The sequence below is a fragment of the Harmonia axyridis genome, chromosome 2, assembly GCF_914767665.1.
Source record: "Harmonia axyridis chromosome 2, icHarAxyr1.1, whole genome shotgun sequence".
NCBI classification, from domain to species: Eukaryota; Metazoa; Arthropoda; class Insecta; order Coleoptera; family Coccinellidae; genus Harmonia; species Harmonia axyridis.
In genome coordinates this window covers 4,205,925-4,222,287 of record NC_059502.1, presented here as the reverse complement: position 1 = coordinate 4,222,287, position 16,363 = coordinate 4,205,925, and the positions used below count along the sequence as shown (strand labels likewise).

General features: G+C 32.3%; 3 protein-coding genes and 1 long non-coding RNA gene across 4 annotated transcripts in view; 3 read left to right on the top strand and 1 right to left on the bottom strand.

Moving 5' to 3' along the window:
- Nucleotides 1-859: 859 nt before the first annotated feature.
- LOC123672104 (zinc finger protein 808-like) lies at nucleotides 860-3,786 on the top strand. The gene is made up of 3 exons (XM_045606092.1): nucleotides 860-1,230; nucleotides 2,231-3,678; nucleotides 3,779-3,786. The coding sequence occupies exons 1-3, from the start codon at nucleotides 1,145-1,147 to the stop codon at nucleotides 3,784-3,786; spliced, it is 1,542 nt and encodes a 513-aa protein (XP_045462048.1). The 5' UTR covers nucleotides 860-1,144.
- A 123-nt stretch (nucleotides 3,787-3,909) lies between these two features.
- LOC123672450 lies at nucleotides 3,910-5,671 on the bottom strand. Its single transcript, XR_006746304.1, has 2 exons — nucleotides 5,533-5,671; nucleotides 3,910-4,603 (listed from the first exon to the last, which is right to left on the bottom strand). It is a non-coding gene; the product is annotated as an uncharacterized LOC123672450 (long non-coding RNA).
- Nucleotides 5,672-5,769: 98 nt separating this feature from the next.
- LOC123672449 (pyrroline-5-carboxylate reductase 2) lies at nucleotides 5,770-12,092 on the top strand. The gene is made up of 5 exons (XM_045606541.1): nucleotides 5,770-5,977; nucleotides 7,122-7,378; nucleotides 9,628-9,840; nucleotides 10,955-11,159; nucleotides 11,836-12,092. The coding sequence occupies exons 1-5, from the start codon at nucleotides 5,896-5,898 to the stop codon at nucleotides 11,904-11,906; spliced, it is 828 nt and encodes a 275-aa protein (XP_045462497.1). The 5' UTR covers nucleotides 5,770-5,895; the 3' UTR covers nucleotides 11,907-12,092.
- Nucleotides 12,093-15,357: 3,265 nt separating this feature from the next.
- LOC123672714 (sestrin homolog) overlaps nucleotides 15,358-16,363 on the top strand; it is an 83,276-nt gene continuing 82,270 nt past the window's right edge. The window contains exon 1 of the mRNA XM_045606964.1: nucleotides 15,358-15,514. The gene's annotated coding sequence lies outside the window, so the exon portion shown is untranslated. The remainder of the gene's footprint in view (nucleotides 15,515-16,363) is intronic.

Here is a 16,363-nt window from a genome sequence, read left to right as displayed (position 1 = left end):
TATTTATTATATATATTATTTATCATGGAAAATTATATTGAAATTCGTTGTCAAAATTGATAACTCTCGAATGGAATGAGATAGAAATTGAAAAATTATCAATTCAGTTGAAATAAAATTAAAAATCAGTTGCAAATTCGCGAAACGTATTATATTTTGGAAAAATTTCTATTTTGACAGTACGCCATCTATGTAAATTTTGTTGACCTAACAGCATCTTTTAAACATAGACTTAGATTTAATTATATGTCTATGCTTTTAAGATGTTCTTAGGAAAAATATCATTAATTCTAATAATGCGTTCGATAAATTCACACCGGTGCGGAGCGTGCGGTGAAAGGTGCATAGAATCCCTGTTGTATGTACTGATCATAGAAATATAATATATTATATTTCTATGGTACTGATTCGATTTTGCTTCAGACTTTTTGAGATATCCACCTGTTGCTTTGGTGTTCTGCTTCACCAGAGTTCTGTAAGGTGGCGCTCTTCAGAAATTCTCGAATTCCCGCTATCTATCAACAGGAAGATTTCTGGAAGGCACAGCAGTCTTTTTCAAAAACTTTGTGTCGAACATAAATATAACCCAAAATTTCATGTGTAGGTACTCGATAAAATGCAAAGAACATACTTTCATATTTCTTGTCACTGCTTTACCGATTTTGAGTTTCAGTTGCCTAGCTTTTTGTCAATCCATCAGCACTTTACTCCACAATTTCCTACACGATATTCATCACCAGTTTGAAGGAAAGCATGGAAATTGATATTTGAACTTTTTTTTCCCAGGAAGAACACTGAGGAACTGAACAATAGCGATTCGAACGACTCATAACCATTTAAATGATTTAAAAATATAAATATTTGTAGAATATCACACAAACACAAAGCAGAATGCCAGAATCAGTAGCCAGGCACAGATAAAGGAAGAGAAGAAGAAGTTTATCTATGTACAAAACAAACAGTTGAACCACAGATTACTAGTCTTTGGTTGAACACATGGCCAAGCTGTCGGATTAATAAGACTAATAAAAGAAGAGAGAGAGAGAGAAACAAACAGTTCTCGATTTGAACTTGTACATATTTATTTTCACAATTAAAAAAGTGTTGAAGTCAAAAGTGGAAACATACTCAAAAATTTTCCTAGATGAAAATAATCAATCATCACAGAGTAAAGATGGAAATGGGAGAAGATGATGATAGCTATGAAAAAGGCAACTCATTTGACTTGGAGTAAGCATTCATTATTGTTTCTTGATACTGTAGGCCAAATTTTAACTTTTTTCACTTCCACTTTTTTCATTTTGAAGAAAGTTATTTCAGAAAGAAAATGGCTTATTGTCTCTTCAGTTAAGTAGATGTGTTTTTGCGATTTTGAAATTTTTAATTATTTCTACACTGATCTGTTTTGGTATTAATTCTGTTTGTAGTTTTTGTTCTCTAATTTTTTCTTGTTCGTTTTTTAGCCATAGGAAGAGTCCAAAATAAGCTCGTAACTGATAGATCTTTAAAAAAGAGTCTGTTGTGTGCCTTTAATCCGATTGATTTCACATATGATGTTTACAAGGCAACTCCCTATTAGTCTTAATCTCTTGATTTAAATGAAAATGTCAGAATATGTTGACTTTCTTTTTTGTTCCGAATAATGTGAAATATTTAGTTACAATTTAATAATAATTTTTATATTTAACAATAATTCAAATACCCTAGGATACACAGACACAAGATCCTTATTCTCAAAGTTCATTTTGAAATTGTGTTGATTAAATTTTGAAGATAATAATTTCTATGAAATGAAGTATTATTGATTATATATATATATATATATATATATATATATTGTCTCCAGATAACAGTCGTACTATAAATATAGATTCACGATATTTATATATATATATATATATATATATATATATATATATATATATCGGTTTAAAACGTGCGACGACGTTGTCCGATGCCTAGAATCCATTGCTTGCGATCTTCCCATTGCCCTGCTTGCAAGTTTCGATCACTCAATCGATTATTGATTATACTATACTTATATTTTTTTTTAACTAGGAAAATCAATGTAGTCAAGCAACAATACTTTTTACAGAGATGTTACACTTTGTGAAATATTCCATTGAAATATCTTTTTGAATGAAAATTTCCATTGTTTTTTGAAATTGTTTTCTCTTCAAACCTCTTATAATTAAAAATGAAAATGTTAAAATTATTTTTTTGGTTCTAGTTTTCAGTACACGACTGATGGGGGGCATATTGAGGATAAAAAGACTGAAATCATAGATATTGTTCAGCATTACACCGATGAGAATGGAATAAGATCGTCTTTTAAATATGAAACAGGGGAAGTTGCTTTCAACCAGAAAAGCAATCTCGAAGGGCATATAGATGCTGTTCTCTATTCGAATAAAAGAGAACATAAATGTAACTTATGTGATTATGCAGCCAAGCAGAAAGTTCATCTCAAAAAGCATATAGATACCGTCCATTTGAACATAAAAGAATTTAAATGTCACTTATGTGAGTATGCTGCAAGCCAGAAAAAATCCCTTCAAGATCATATAGATACTATCCATTTAAATAAAAGAGAACATAAATGTAACTTATGTGATTATGCATCCAACCATAAAAGTGCTGTCAAAATTCACATGAATTCTGTCCATTTGAATAAAAAAGAACATAAATGTCACTTATGTGAGTTTGCAGCCAATAGGAAAAATAACCTCAAAAAGCATATAGATTCTGTCCATTTGAACATAAAAGAATTTGAATGTCACTTATGTGATTATGAATCCACCCATAAAAGTGCTGTCAAAATTCACATGAATTCTGTCCATTTGAATAAAAAAGAACATAAATGTCACTTATGTGATTATGCAGCCAAGCAGAAAGTTCATCTCGAAAAGCATATAGATACTGTCCATTTGAACATAAAAGAATTTAAATGTCACTTATGTGAGTATGCTGCAAGCCAGAAAAAATCCCTTCAAGATCATATAGATACTATCCATTTGAATAAAAGAGAACATAAATGTAACTTATGTGATTATGCATCCAACCATAAAAGTGCTGTCAAAATTCACATGAATTCTGTCCATTTGAATAAAAAAGAACATAAATGTCACTTATGTGATCATGCAGCCAATAGGAAAAATAACCTCAAAAAGCATATAGATTCTGTCCATTTGAACATAAAAGAATTTGAATGTCACTTATGTGATTATGCATCCACCCAAAAAGTTCACATAAAAAAGCATATAGATAGGGTACATTCAAATGAAAGAGAACATGAATGTAACTTCTGTGATTTTGCCGCCAAGAATAAAGCTCATCTCAAAATTCATATGGATTCTGTCCATTTGAATAAGAAAGAACATAAATGTCACTTATGTGATTATGCATCCTACCAAAAAGTTCACTTAAAAAAGCATATAGATACTGTACATTCAAATAAAAGAGAACATAAATGTAACTTATGTGATCATGCAGCCAAGCAAAAATTTCAACTCAGAATTCATATGGATGCTGTCCATTTAAATAAAAGAGAACATAAATGTAACTTATGTGATTATGCAGTCAACCATAAAAGTTCTCTCAAAATTCATATGGATGCTGTCCATTTAAATAAAAGAGAACATAAATGTAACTTATGTGATTATGCAGTCAACCATAAAAGTTCTCTCAAAATTCATATGAATTCTGTCCATTTGAATAAAAAAGAACATGAATGTCACTTATGTGATTATGCAACCAATTACACAATTAACCTCAAAAGGCATATAGATTCTGTCCATTTGAATAAAAAAGAACATAAATGTAACTTATGTGATTATGCATTCAACCAAAAAGTTCACTTACAAAAGCATATAGATTCTGTTCATTTGAAAAAAAATTCAAAAAATTATGCAAAAGGCATATAGATTCTGTTCATTTGAATAAAAAACATCATAAATGTCACTCATGTGAGTATGTTTGAAGCGTGAAAAAACCCTTAAAAGACATATAAAAAGTATCCATTCGAATGAAAAATCTCACAGAGACCCTAAGAACAATAACACGATACAAACTGGCGGACAGAGAGAGAAATTCTGTTATAAGAGAGAAGTACCAAGTGGACTTTGTGGTCAGATTGATAAGGAAGAGGCGTAGAGAGTGGAAGCAGCATGTGGACAGAATGGCAAAGATCACCAGGGATAACAAACCCCTCGAAAGAAGACTCATCGGACGACCACCAACGTAAAAGGTGAGGTAGGTGGCAATCCACGTCACAGGAGACATAGACCAGAGAAAGGAGGTGGTACGCCTTCTCAATAAGAAGAAAAAAGTGAAAAATAACTAGTTTCATAATTTTTTTGAGAAATAATTTTCATTTTATGCGTTATTTTAGTGGAAAAAAATATACACTAAATAAACTCTCGTAAAATACAATGTTTTTAATTAATTCGTAATAAATAAATACTGCATTGCATACCCTTACCTCATTTCTTACATAGTTTCAATTAAATGAAGAATTTTCCAAGATGAATATTTACCTGCGATCAGATTCTTCCATAGACATGGACTGGCCCTCACGTGGCTTCTACTCGCATCGCTTTGCAGACTATCAAAGAGAGGTGTTGAGAAGGATGGAGTTATTAATGGCAACACATGCGAATTTACTATGGGAATAACGCGTTTTTAATTTTTTTTTGAGATATATTGAGTTTTTCGCATGGGTTTTTTTTTTTAATCAAAGATTTATTTCTGACCCTTAAACAGCGGATTTCTACACTGGTATCAGATTCTAAGATTAACAGAAATAGCTATGGGAATAACGCGCTTTTAATTTTTTTTTAAGAAAAATATCGAGATATTCGGATGAGAATAGTATTGAAATAGCTAAATTAGTCACATTTACGAACTGTATGGTACAGATTTTCATGATATCTAAAACTTCTTTCAGAAAAATGTGAATTTCATTGAGTGCTATCTGAAAGAAATGATCTTTTAATTTATATTCCAGAGTTTTTATAGATTCCAGTTTATCAATATTATAGATAATTGAATTTATATTCGGTATAATGTAGCAAAAAGTGTAACTGAACTTTAGGGAATTCAAAATTAGAGATAATTAAAAACATAAAAGAAAATTTGGACAGAAATAATAAATAATCAACTATGATTGTGCCAACGAAATTCTAGTACTTCCAGTATAGAGTTTTAAATCTTCAAAAATTGCATTTGAGTTCGGATAGAAAGACCCAGGTTTCAAAAATCCAGTCACTAGATATTCATTTACATTTTTATTTTGATATTTATTTAAAAATTTCGAGATTAATAACGTTGAAGGTGGGGATTAGGAGTTAAATATGCAAGACATTTTTTTCGAAGAAATTAAATCATTACGTGAATTTTCCTTACAACATGCAAATTTCCCATCAATTCTGGGAAATCTTATTACAAAACCGGAACAACTCGATCATACTCCTTATCATTCCTAACAAACTTCGCCAAACTAATTCTACAAACAGTTCAAGACAATTCACTCACATTATAGTTCATACTCCAAATCAATTGAACAATTGTATCGTCTTGAATTTCAATAATAGTTTACCAATGAAAATTCATATTCCATTTGGAGATATTCTTTTTCAATCTAAATGTACACAACTTTATCTCGAAAAGAGAAAGCTCAAATACTCAAATATCAGTTTTGTGAAGGTAGCTTCCAATATTTTCCAAATGCAAGTTGTTATCAATATTTATTTGTTTTCTTGGAGATAATACTATTAACCCTGCACATTATCAGCGTTGTATTGATCAGAGAACAGTTCAAAAACGAGATGATCTAGTTAGTCCAAAGTGCTTGTGTTTGGTATTTAAAAACAAATTTTTTTCGAAAAAGTGGAAAATATGGCCAATAATTTACTGAAAATTGGATTTATTGGTGGTGGAAAGATGGCTCAAGCCATGGCTAAAGGTTTCATATCTGCAGGTAGGATTGTCGTCAGTTCAATGTCATTTTAAACCAAGGTTTCTTTCATTAAATTTTTTTTTAACGAAGGTTACGAAGTGAATCTTTTCGGTGTATTCTGAAATCTTTAAGTTTAGCTGTTTAGTTATCTTCTTCATCATATCTTAAATAGGTGTACCTCTAGAAATTCAAGATTTTTTTAGAGAAGTTTTTACTACTTCCTCATTTAAAGTTCTTCCCCTATAACTCTTAAAGTATTCATTTTAGGTATAGGGTTTGCTCAAGTAACACCCCTCTTTCTATACGTAGAATTGACTGAAATAATAAAAAATATTATTATTATTATTACATTAGAAACAGAGTTGAGTATGTAACTATAAAACTCTTAATAAACAAAAATTTCAATAAAACCCTAATGAGAAAAATAACATGAATGCAATTTGAGAAAAACAAAGATACTGAAATATCCAACTTATGAAAAACTAATTAACTTTATTCAAGAACCCTTGACTTCCAGACGTCGAACCTATTCTTGAACACGTTCACCGACGGAGCTCCAACAATATAGATTCTAATTTGAAAATCTTGAGTTTTGATGAATTTGAGTAGTTCAAGTTCATGATGAATATTACGTATTTGCAGAATAAAAAATGAAAACATTTTTCTGCAGAAATATTTAAAAAAATGTGAGTACTCGTCGCCACCATTTTTTTCATAAGAATTTCATTAACTCATGAACCGTGGAGTTCTCACCCAAGGTATGGCATATTGCTGAAATTGTCATCAAATATTGATGATGCAATAATTTACTGGGTGTGCCATTTGAAAAAAAGAAGTAGTAGTCTGTTTCCGGTATAACCGGAATTCATATAGATCTGAAAATATTTTAGGGAGAAAGATCATTGTCTCAAACCCCAACATGCAAATTTTCAGCACATAATTATGATTAGTTTCCCATAAACTTTTAATAGGTCATCGGCGGTGAAACACCCTGTATAGAATAACAATTTCAAGCTGCGTGCAAAATTTCGTATAGATAGTGTAACCAGAACCATAGAAAATTCAAGCATGTTATAGAAAAAAAAGACTGACACGAGACAGGAACTTTTGAGCGCAATGTATGCGAAAAAATTCTTTTTTTTTTATCAATTCTTATTTTTCACAGGTCTAGCGAAGGGTGAATCCATGATTTCCAGCTGCCATCCTTCTGATTTACCATCAGCTGAAGCCTTCAAACAACTTGGGGCAGAGTCTATATTCGAAAATGTTCCTGTAGTGGAGAAATCTGATGTTGTTATAGTATCTGTCAAACCTTCGATTGTACCTATTGCATTAGGAGATATAAAGAAGGCTGCTAATGTTAATGCTGATAAGTTATTCTTATCTATTGCTATGGGTGTCACTATCAAGCAATTGGAACAGGTAATTATAAAAAAAAGCTCTTTAAAATATCTACTGAGTAATAAGTTACTTTTTGGAAAAGTATCAGAAATTGCTTGGTAATATAGGTACTCATCTTAAATTACTCAGTATCCACAAATGATGAAACAATTCAATAATTATCAACGTTGTTGAAGCGTGTATCTTTCCATGATTATAACCATTATAACATCTCAATTTGTATCATTCCTATTGAAGTGGATACCACATACCTAACTGTATATATGACTATAAAACTACGTGGTCTCCAAGAGAGCAATGCTAACTTCACTTGACTGCTTTCTTCATTTTTTCCAAAAGCTCTAATTGTGAATTATTTTCTGAGTGTCTGGAATGAGAAATCATTAAATGAGGTTTTGAATTGTAGTAATTGTGATAAAACCTATGATATTTGACAATGCTTTCATACTATCCACTTCGTCTAGGTACTATAATTTTCTAGTTTATAGATGGAATATTTTATGAATTCTGTTGTTAAAAAAGACTTTTATTCATTGTAAGACTCCTGTTATAATCTTAAATGAGATGCTATTGTTAGAACTGTATATATTTGAAATTCTCAGAGAAGATAGTTGGAAAGATGTTCTAGGAAAATAATGAGAAGTCATTAGTTAACTGAATTACTGAAAATATCAGTTCTGAAAACTATACTTTTCAGAATCCTTCGAATTATTTCTGACTGAACTACAAGCTGATTAGTATAGATCACATCTCATCTTACATAAAATTGTATTCTTTGTAAACAGTGATTCTGAAAGTTTCGCAATATGTATATTATATTTTATATTGAAACTTTTTCAGTTAATCTGAATAACAATCTGAAGAATTAGAGTCTTGAAATTGAAAACGTGGTTTGGCAAATAATTTATATGAACCTACGTTATCCCCTCAAATAACATAAATTCAGTTTCAACAAATTTTCAACTGGTAGTTAACGAACATTTGCTATTTATGAATAAACTCTTACAATAATTCAATAATTTATTCACTTAGAATATAGGATTTATTAATAATTAACAAATTAACATAATTCTAGCGATCCAATCTGTGAAAAAGTTTAAGGACACATACCTCAAAGAGAAGCGCATCTTCTTGAAGGATCTGTCCTTAAACTTTTCCTTTGATTTGAATTTCCTTTTTAAACATAAAATCAGTGATACTATGGGCCTATTGAACGCCGCTTAGCACATCTGTACTGAATTTTGGGTTTAGATCGTTTGTACCTACTTAGTCATTAGTAATGTTGGCAGAACAGTGGTTAGAGTGAACAGATGCAATCAAGATGACTAGAGTTCAAACCCGGATACCCTCAATATGAACTCTAAAAAATTACCTAGTTTGGCAAACGGTTCTTCTCAGACCCTAACAATCGGATAATAGAAACAACCAAAATAATTATCTAAGAAGTACGTTAACCATTACTGAATTGAAATATAATTTTTATTCAGCATGGATACATATTACATATAAATAAGGTTTATTAATTATTACTCAATGATATATTAACCTCAACTATATTTATTTCCTTCGAATAGATATTTCTTCAGCATTATTAATATAAGTTATGCGTAAATAAATGAAGTGTAATAATAAATGATGATTATTGGTGGGATTTCAATTAAATTCTTTATTTCCATGAAACTAATATTTGTTTGTCCATATATCCAATAAATGATTTATTAACTATAATGCATTTTCGATTATATCAAATAAACACTTCTCTCAGTCTCAGGGTATAAGTAGTATGAGAAAACTTGGAGCATCTTCAAACTGAAACACTGATTTTAATAACAAAATTGGTAAGAATAGTTATTTATAATACAAGTGCAGAAGGCATTCATATTCTTCCACGAGTTCAAAATTCAAAAACGAGCCACGAAGTGGCGAGTTTTTGAAAGAACGAGTGGTAGAATGAGCCTTCTGTACGAGTATTATATATTATTTTCTCTAATCCATTGCATTTTTATTGAAATCAATGAAATATTTTCATAAATATCATTTAGTGATTTTTGCATTGAAAAATGTTTGTTGGCAGAACTGATTTCTTTAAGGCAAATCTTAGAACATTAATATCTATATTGTAAGAAGGAAAATTGATGAATTGACATCAGATAAAGCCGTGGCGGAAAGTTCGGAGTACCAACATATAAATTATATTCCAAAATTGAGGATTGCCTTTGTCCTTGAATTCCTGAACAAATTATAAAGACTCAGCCTTACTTTCTTTTCAGTGCCTGCCAAAAGAATCTCGTGTAATGAGAGTCATGCCAAATACCCCAGCTTTGGTACGTAGTGGAGCTTCAGTATTCGTGAGGGGAGCTAAAACCACAGAAAACGACGTAAAAATTACTAAAAAACTGTTGGATTCCATTGGTACCTCTGAGGAAGTACCAGAAAGCTTGATGAACCCCATCACAGCTTTGAGCGGCTCTGGCCCAGCTTATGTGAGTGATTTTCTGATCTTTCAAAGATGATTTATGTGTTGATAAACCATTGGTTTAATTGACAGTATTTATTGAAAATTACTGTACTAAATTTGGTCAAATAAATTACATTGATTGATTGGTTAAGCGAGGGGCGAACAGCTTTGGGAAGTTATTGTACTTTTCATGGTAGTCATGGGAAGTCATGAGAAGTCTTGGCAATTTGTGTATGATTTTTATAACTTTTCTTTTTTTTATATCACCTGGATGCAAGATACGGATTGGAAACCTTATCATGTTTTAGATCAGAGTTTGATCTTCGAAAAACGTCTTTATTTGAGGGGTCTGTGACAAATATTTTAGGAGATATAAAGATTTTTGTATAGAGATTCAATTTTTACGGATTTTTTCCAAATTTCGAGTTCAAATCAAATCAAAGAATCATAAACTGGGAGTCCTACCAAAAATCGGTGAGCGGTGTTTGAATTGGCGATACCTACTTAACCGAATTTCGTTCTCGCCCGAAAATTTCATCATTGGAATCATTGGTCCGTACTTCTTCAAAAACGATGATGGCCAGAACGTTACAGACAATGGTAATCGGTATAGAGCCATGATTACTAACTTTTTCATTCCTGAATTGAACAACCATGATGTCCAGGAGCTGTGGTTCCAACAAGACGGCGCAACATGTCACACAGCTCGTGCTACAATCGATTTATTGAAAGACACGTTTGGTGACCGCCTAATTTCACGTTTTGGACCTGTGAATTGGCCTCCAAGATCTTGTGATTTAACACCGCTAGACTACTTTCTGTGGGGCTATGTAAAGTCATTGGTCTATGCAGATAAGCCACAAACCCTTGACCATTTGGAAGACAACATTCGCCGTGTTATTGCCAATATACGGCCACAAATGTTGGAAAAAGTCATTGAAAATTGGATGTCCAGATTGGACTACATCCGAGCTAGCCGTGGCGGTCATATGCTAGAAATCATATTTAAAATGTAATGCCACAAGATTATCTAGCGGATAAATAAAATTCATGTCAATCGAATAATCCATCGTTGTTTTATTGCAATTTGAAGTTCTGTAGCTCTAAAAAAACACCCTTTATTATACCACTTTCTTCAGATATTTGTGCTGATAGAAGCTTTGGCAGATGGAGGCGTGAAAATGGGCCTTCCTAGAGATCTGGCCTATAGACTGGCATCCCAAACAGTTTATGGGTCTGCACAGATGGTAAGAGATACCAACACACATCCCGGGATTCTAAAGGACAACGTTACATCACCAGCTGGTTCAACAGCCGCTGGATTGCACTATCTGGAGGACAAAGGTAAGATATTGATGACTTGGTTGATTTTTTCGACAGCGTTATAGTATCGGAAGCGGCTAGTGAATATTTTGCATGGGTTGGCAGATTCACTGAGTGTCAAAAACACCCAGTATTAATGAACTAATTTAAAGAATTTTTCGTGTACTTTTATCGGGAAAAATGTAAAAAGACAATAATCTGTTAGACCTTCACAATGCCTTATATACTAATGGGTTTTCCAATTGTGATGATACAATAAAAAAGATATATAAATTATTCAGTGAGGCACAATTTTTTTTTATTCGAAAGGTTACATTATGTCATTATTTGTGTGGAAAATAACATCATTCAAATGAACACCAAGACTTTTCAGTAGGTGCTGCATCCTGTGAACTCAATTTTCACTTAAATTTGGCTCTATTTCATCAATAGTACGTCCATTGTTGATTTTTAATTAATCACTCAAATTTCTCTCAGTATTCACAAAATAATCACAATTTAATAATTTTCAAACGTTGTTGAAACGTATATCTTTCCATGATTAGATGGCATAACCTACTAACCACAAATGACATAATAAATGTCAAAATATAAAACACAGAGTTGCCATTGAAACCATTTTAAATCGTATTATTCCTATTGGAAAATTAGTTATTCACCTTATGAGTAAACTTTTAACACTATCTTTCTTCCATAGGGTTCAGAAGCGCTCTGATAGGTGCCATTCAAGCTGCAACTGAAAGGTGTCAACAAGTCTCCGGTTCTTGAATATTATGGGGATCAATAGTATTCTAATGAAATGATTAACAAAGACCATTTTTGAACTGTAACCATCTCTTCTTGTAGATGGTTTTGTAAATAGGATATTATGTAAAATGATGTGTAAAAACACGATGTATATTTTTTTACGAATTCATTCATCATGATGTAAAGAAATAAATTAGTAGGAATATATGATTTTGTTTGATTTTATATTTGGTATGAAATTGGGAAGGTTTCTTCAACCAGGACCGATTCTCCAAGCGATGGTTTTTTTAATCTTCAGGTGTAGGTACCAGGATCGCTACAGGCTCTTTATATTGGTAATCATCTGCCATATATTTATACTGATTGTATTCCATTAAAAAAAGTAAATATGACAACTTCTTGACATTAGACAATTACTCAGAGTAATAAACATAGATACAGGGAGCATATGTCATTTTCAGTAAGCAAATTTTGTCCCCAACATGAACTATCAATTTTGACCTGGAGCGCGCGGAAATGAAAACATATCAGTGATACGATAATTCACTCAATTCGCGAGTTTCTCCACGAAGAACGCACTTTTTATGTCCCATAGTGAATCAACGTTTCATATTAACTCAAAATATATTGAAATATATACCTAAATATATCAGAAATTCAGAAAACAAACTTCAAGCGCCCCAAATGACGTGACACAACCGATGACACTAGGAGAGCAAAAGTTGCCAAACCTTTGATTTCAGCAGGTAGATACAGAAAATAATTAATATTCTGCTTATTATAAATTCGTAAATTAGAAAAAATATCGGATACCAAATATTCAAATTTGCATATTTAATCGGGAATCACCCAAATAAATATATCTCATTCAATATAACATACATTCCTAATGATATAGTAAAATTGTGGATTTGAAAATATATCACAATCCGGCAACGTAATCTAACCATGTTGTGACATGTAAAAATTGCGTATGCTTCCTCCATATCTATGTCTATTACTCTATGACATTCGTCAAGTAAAAACACCAATTTTTCAACTATCATTGAAAGTTTGTTAATTCAATGAATAACCCTTCTTCTGCCTTTCGATTTTCGAACACCCTGTATATATTCTGCGATACGTTATTTCCATTCAATTTTGTGTGGCATGTTACGGTTCGATTTTCTATAACAAATGACTATATAGGCTACAGAGAGCCTTGATTTCCTCTGTACCGTGATTCTATTGTTAACAATGAGAATAATGGCTGCACAGTTTTCTCGAATTTGCATAATTGCAATAATTACCAGGCGAATAAAAAACAATGTATAGCTGGGCAAAGAATCGTTAGAATTGTAGCAACTGGAAGTAATCCTTGGTTTTTGCGTTGACCACTCAGGAAAACCGATACGTATCTCTTGAAAGAGTTAATGTAAATGTGGAACTTCAATTTGAAACTCGATAGTTAAATCTGTGTAAAGATTGATATCTAACAGGTTATTTTTTTTTGTTTTCCTGAACTTATAGCGGGCACAAAAGATGCCGTATTAAATTGTTTTTATTTCTTTGTTTGCTGTTCCAACTCATTTCAATAATAAATAATTTTTAACAGAGCAGAGTAATAAACATAGATAGAGGGAGCATATGTCATTTTCAGTAGGCAAATTTTGTCCCCAACATGAACTATTAATTTTGACATGAAGCTCGTGGAAATGAAAACATGTCAGTTATAACGTGTTATAAGATATTTCAGTATTTCACTCAATTCGCGAGTTTCTCCTTAAAGAACGCACTTTTTATGTCCCATAGTGAAACAACGTTTCATATTAACTCGAAATATATTGAAATAAATACCGAAATATATCAGAAATTCAAAAGCGAACTTCAAGCGAGCCAAACGAAGTACAACAACCGATGACACTAGGAGAGCAAAAGTTGCCAAACCTTGGATTTCAGCAGGCATATATAGAAAATAATGAATATTCTGCCTATTACAAATTTGACAATTAGGAACAATATCGGATTCCAAATATTCAAATTTGCATATTTATCGGGAGTCACTGAAATAAATATATTTGATTCAATATTATATACATTCACAAAGAAATTTAACATTGTGGATTTGAAAATTATATCACAATCCGGCAACGTAATCTAACCGTGTTGGGAATAAGTAAAAATTGCGTATACTCACTCTATCTATGTTCATTACTCTATGGGTGATATGGGGTGTAAAAGTTTATCTTAAAAACTGACTATTTTGAAAAAAAAAATGTACACCACTGAGATATTTCAAACTTAAATCATTTTTGAATTGCTTCAATTCGTGACAAAAATCTCGAATGCCTTCTTTTCTTATGCAGCGCTGTTTTTATGCAGAAATATAAAACATTATCAATACAGTACCTTATAACAATTAAAGATATGAAAAATACGCGTTAAGATATTTTAATTTTTTTATAAAAAACGGCACCGATACAAAAAAGGGCAATTTTTTGTCACAAATATCTCAGTGGCGTACTATTTTTTCTTTATATTCAAATGTTCATTCCAAATTTCAAGAAGATCGTATCAACAATATAATATAAAAATATGAAAAAATCTATTTTTTTTTGCAAAACATAATTCGAAAACGGCTTCTGATATTTGGATGCAGCTCGAAACAACAGAAATGCGTGTTGAAAGTAAACGTTTAATGAATTGATCTGAAATGAATGAGGATTTCGAAAATAATTTTTAATTTGAGAAAAAGCAGTAGCGTACAATTATTTTCTCCTAAAATATTCAATGCAGAACTCATACAGACGCCACTGGTAAAAATAATAAAACTGGTCGTACATTAGAAAATGTACTTTGATGCATAGAAAACCCAATTTTATAGAAATACCTGCAATAGCATAATTTGGTTATATAAAAAAACGAGTTTTTTCAACACCCTGTATCTCTACAGTTAGCACATCACGACACACGTTCATACAGGTATGAAGTTCTTTTCTTGAAATGGCTCCAAGAATCGCCCCCTTTAATATTTGCTTACCACTAACAATCACCCTGTATACAGTACCTACTGTGCTATCCAAGGGTGCAATTGCCTGCGTCGTTAGGGAAAATCGTAAAGTTTTCAACGTTTTCTCAAGTCCCGTAATATTCTAATTCCAAAAAGAACTATTTTCGACAAATTGTCGCATTATTCTATCGTTATCTTGAGCCACCCGGTATATCATCCACTTCATGTCGCATTTCCCCTTGAAAAAATCCCCAAACAACCCAACTCTTTCCCGGCCATCCAGAAAGATCGACTGCCAACATACTCCTCTCATGAAATATGAATTCACCGAGCAAAGTCATGATTTCAAAACCGGAGGACTTAGTTACTGGGACATGACGTAGTCCGTAACCCCCTTATACCCCTCCTCACCTCCCCCGTTTACAGCTCTTTCGTGATGGAGTTGTTGCCGTTGTTGGGTTCTGGGACAGCTGACCTGACGCATGCGCGTCACTCGATCCCAGTCAGCTGAGTTCATTGTCAAAGTGTATCGAACGCTTCAAGATCTCCGGCGGTGCAAGTTTTGCCGGTTTTGTTGATGTTTTCCAGCAGTGAACACATCTTTACGTTCCGATAGATAAAACCCAAAAGCGAATCCCATGTAAGTACGACAATTTACGAAAATATAGATTTGATTTTTATCGTTTTTGATCTATCGCGAAACTCTGTGCGCATGTCCACTGACTGATCAGTTTTTTCTGCAAAAAGCCGGCCGGTAGAGTTTTCTTTGTTTTCGTAGGCAATTCGAAGTATTTGTTGTTAGTTTCCGATGATGTCGCTTCTGGTTTTACCCGAAAATTCACCCCAATCGATATGTTTCATATTCACGTCAGTGACAAGGATTTTGCAAAATTCTATGAAATCGCAATTATCGATTCTATTTTAAAATTGCTGCTGGGATATGAGGTAATTATTTCGATGGTTCGTACCCTCATAGAACATAATAGAAACAGCAGTAATCAAAAGTAGATTTGAAAATTTTCCAATACGAATACGGTTCAATTTTGAATGTACCATTTCGTGCATAGATATGTATCTAGTTGGCATAGTTTCTTTAGCAACTACAGATTATCTACGTAACGAGTAATTAACATTACGAAATTGATGCCAACTTTCAAATTTCCATTTATTATGGACCCACAACGTTAATTCGGAGAGTTTTCATTTAATATCTTCCTGAAAGCTCGTCTCTAGTCCTCTACTAGTCATTATTAGGTAGGTAGATATACCAGTTGACGTTGCCAAATAGATTGATTGCTTAGAGACAAATGGTGTATAATTAGGAAAACCTTCTATATCTCTCTACGTAGTGTAATTGGGATTTATGCAAAAATACTGTCGTTAATTGCATGATTAGTATAATCAACCTTTTGGGTTTCAAGTGGGACTGGCAGAATTTAATCGATCACTATTAATTGATAGATATATGATTCTTTTTGTTTGTTAGTGA

Coding starts and splice junctions, on each gene's coding strand:
- LOC123672104 (XM_045606092.1), top strand. CDS start 1,145: ATGAAAATAATCAATCATCACAGAGTAAAGATGGAAATGGGAGAAGAT. Junction 1,231..2,230: donor GGCAACTCATTTGACTTGGA/GTAAGCATTCAT, acceptor TTTTGGTTCTAG/TTTTCAGTACACGACTGATG.
- LOC123672449 (XM_045606541.1), top strand. CDS start 5,896: ATGGCCAATAATTTACTGAAAATTGGATTTATTGGTGGTGGAAAGATG. Junction 5,978..7,121: donor TAAAGGTTTCATATCTGCAG/GTAGGATTGTCG, acceptor TATTTTTCACAG/GTCTAGCGAAGGGTGAATCC. Junction 7,379..9,627: donor CTATCAAGCAATTGGAACAG/GTAATTATAAAA, acceptor CTTTCTTTTCAG/TGCCTGCCAAAAGAATCTCG.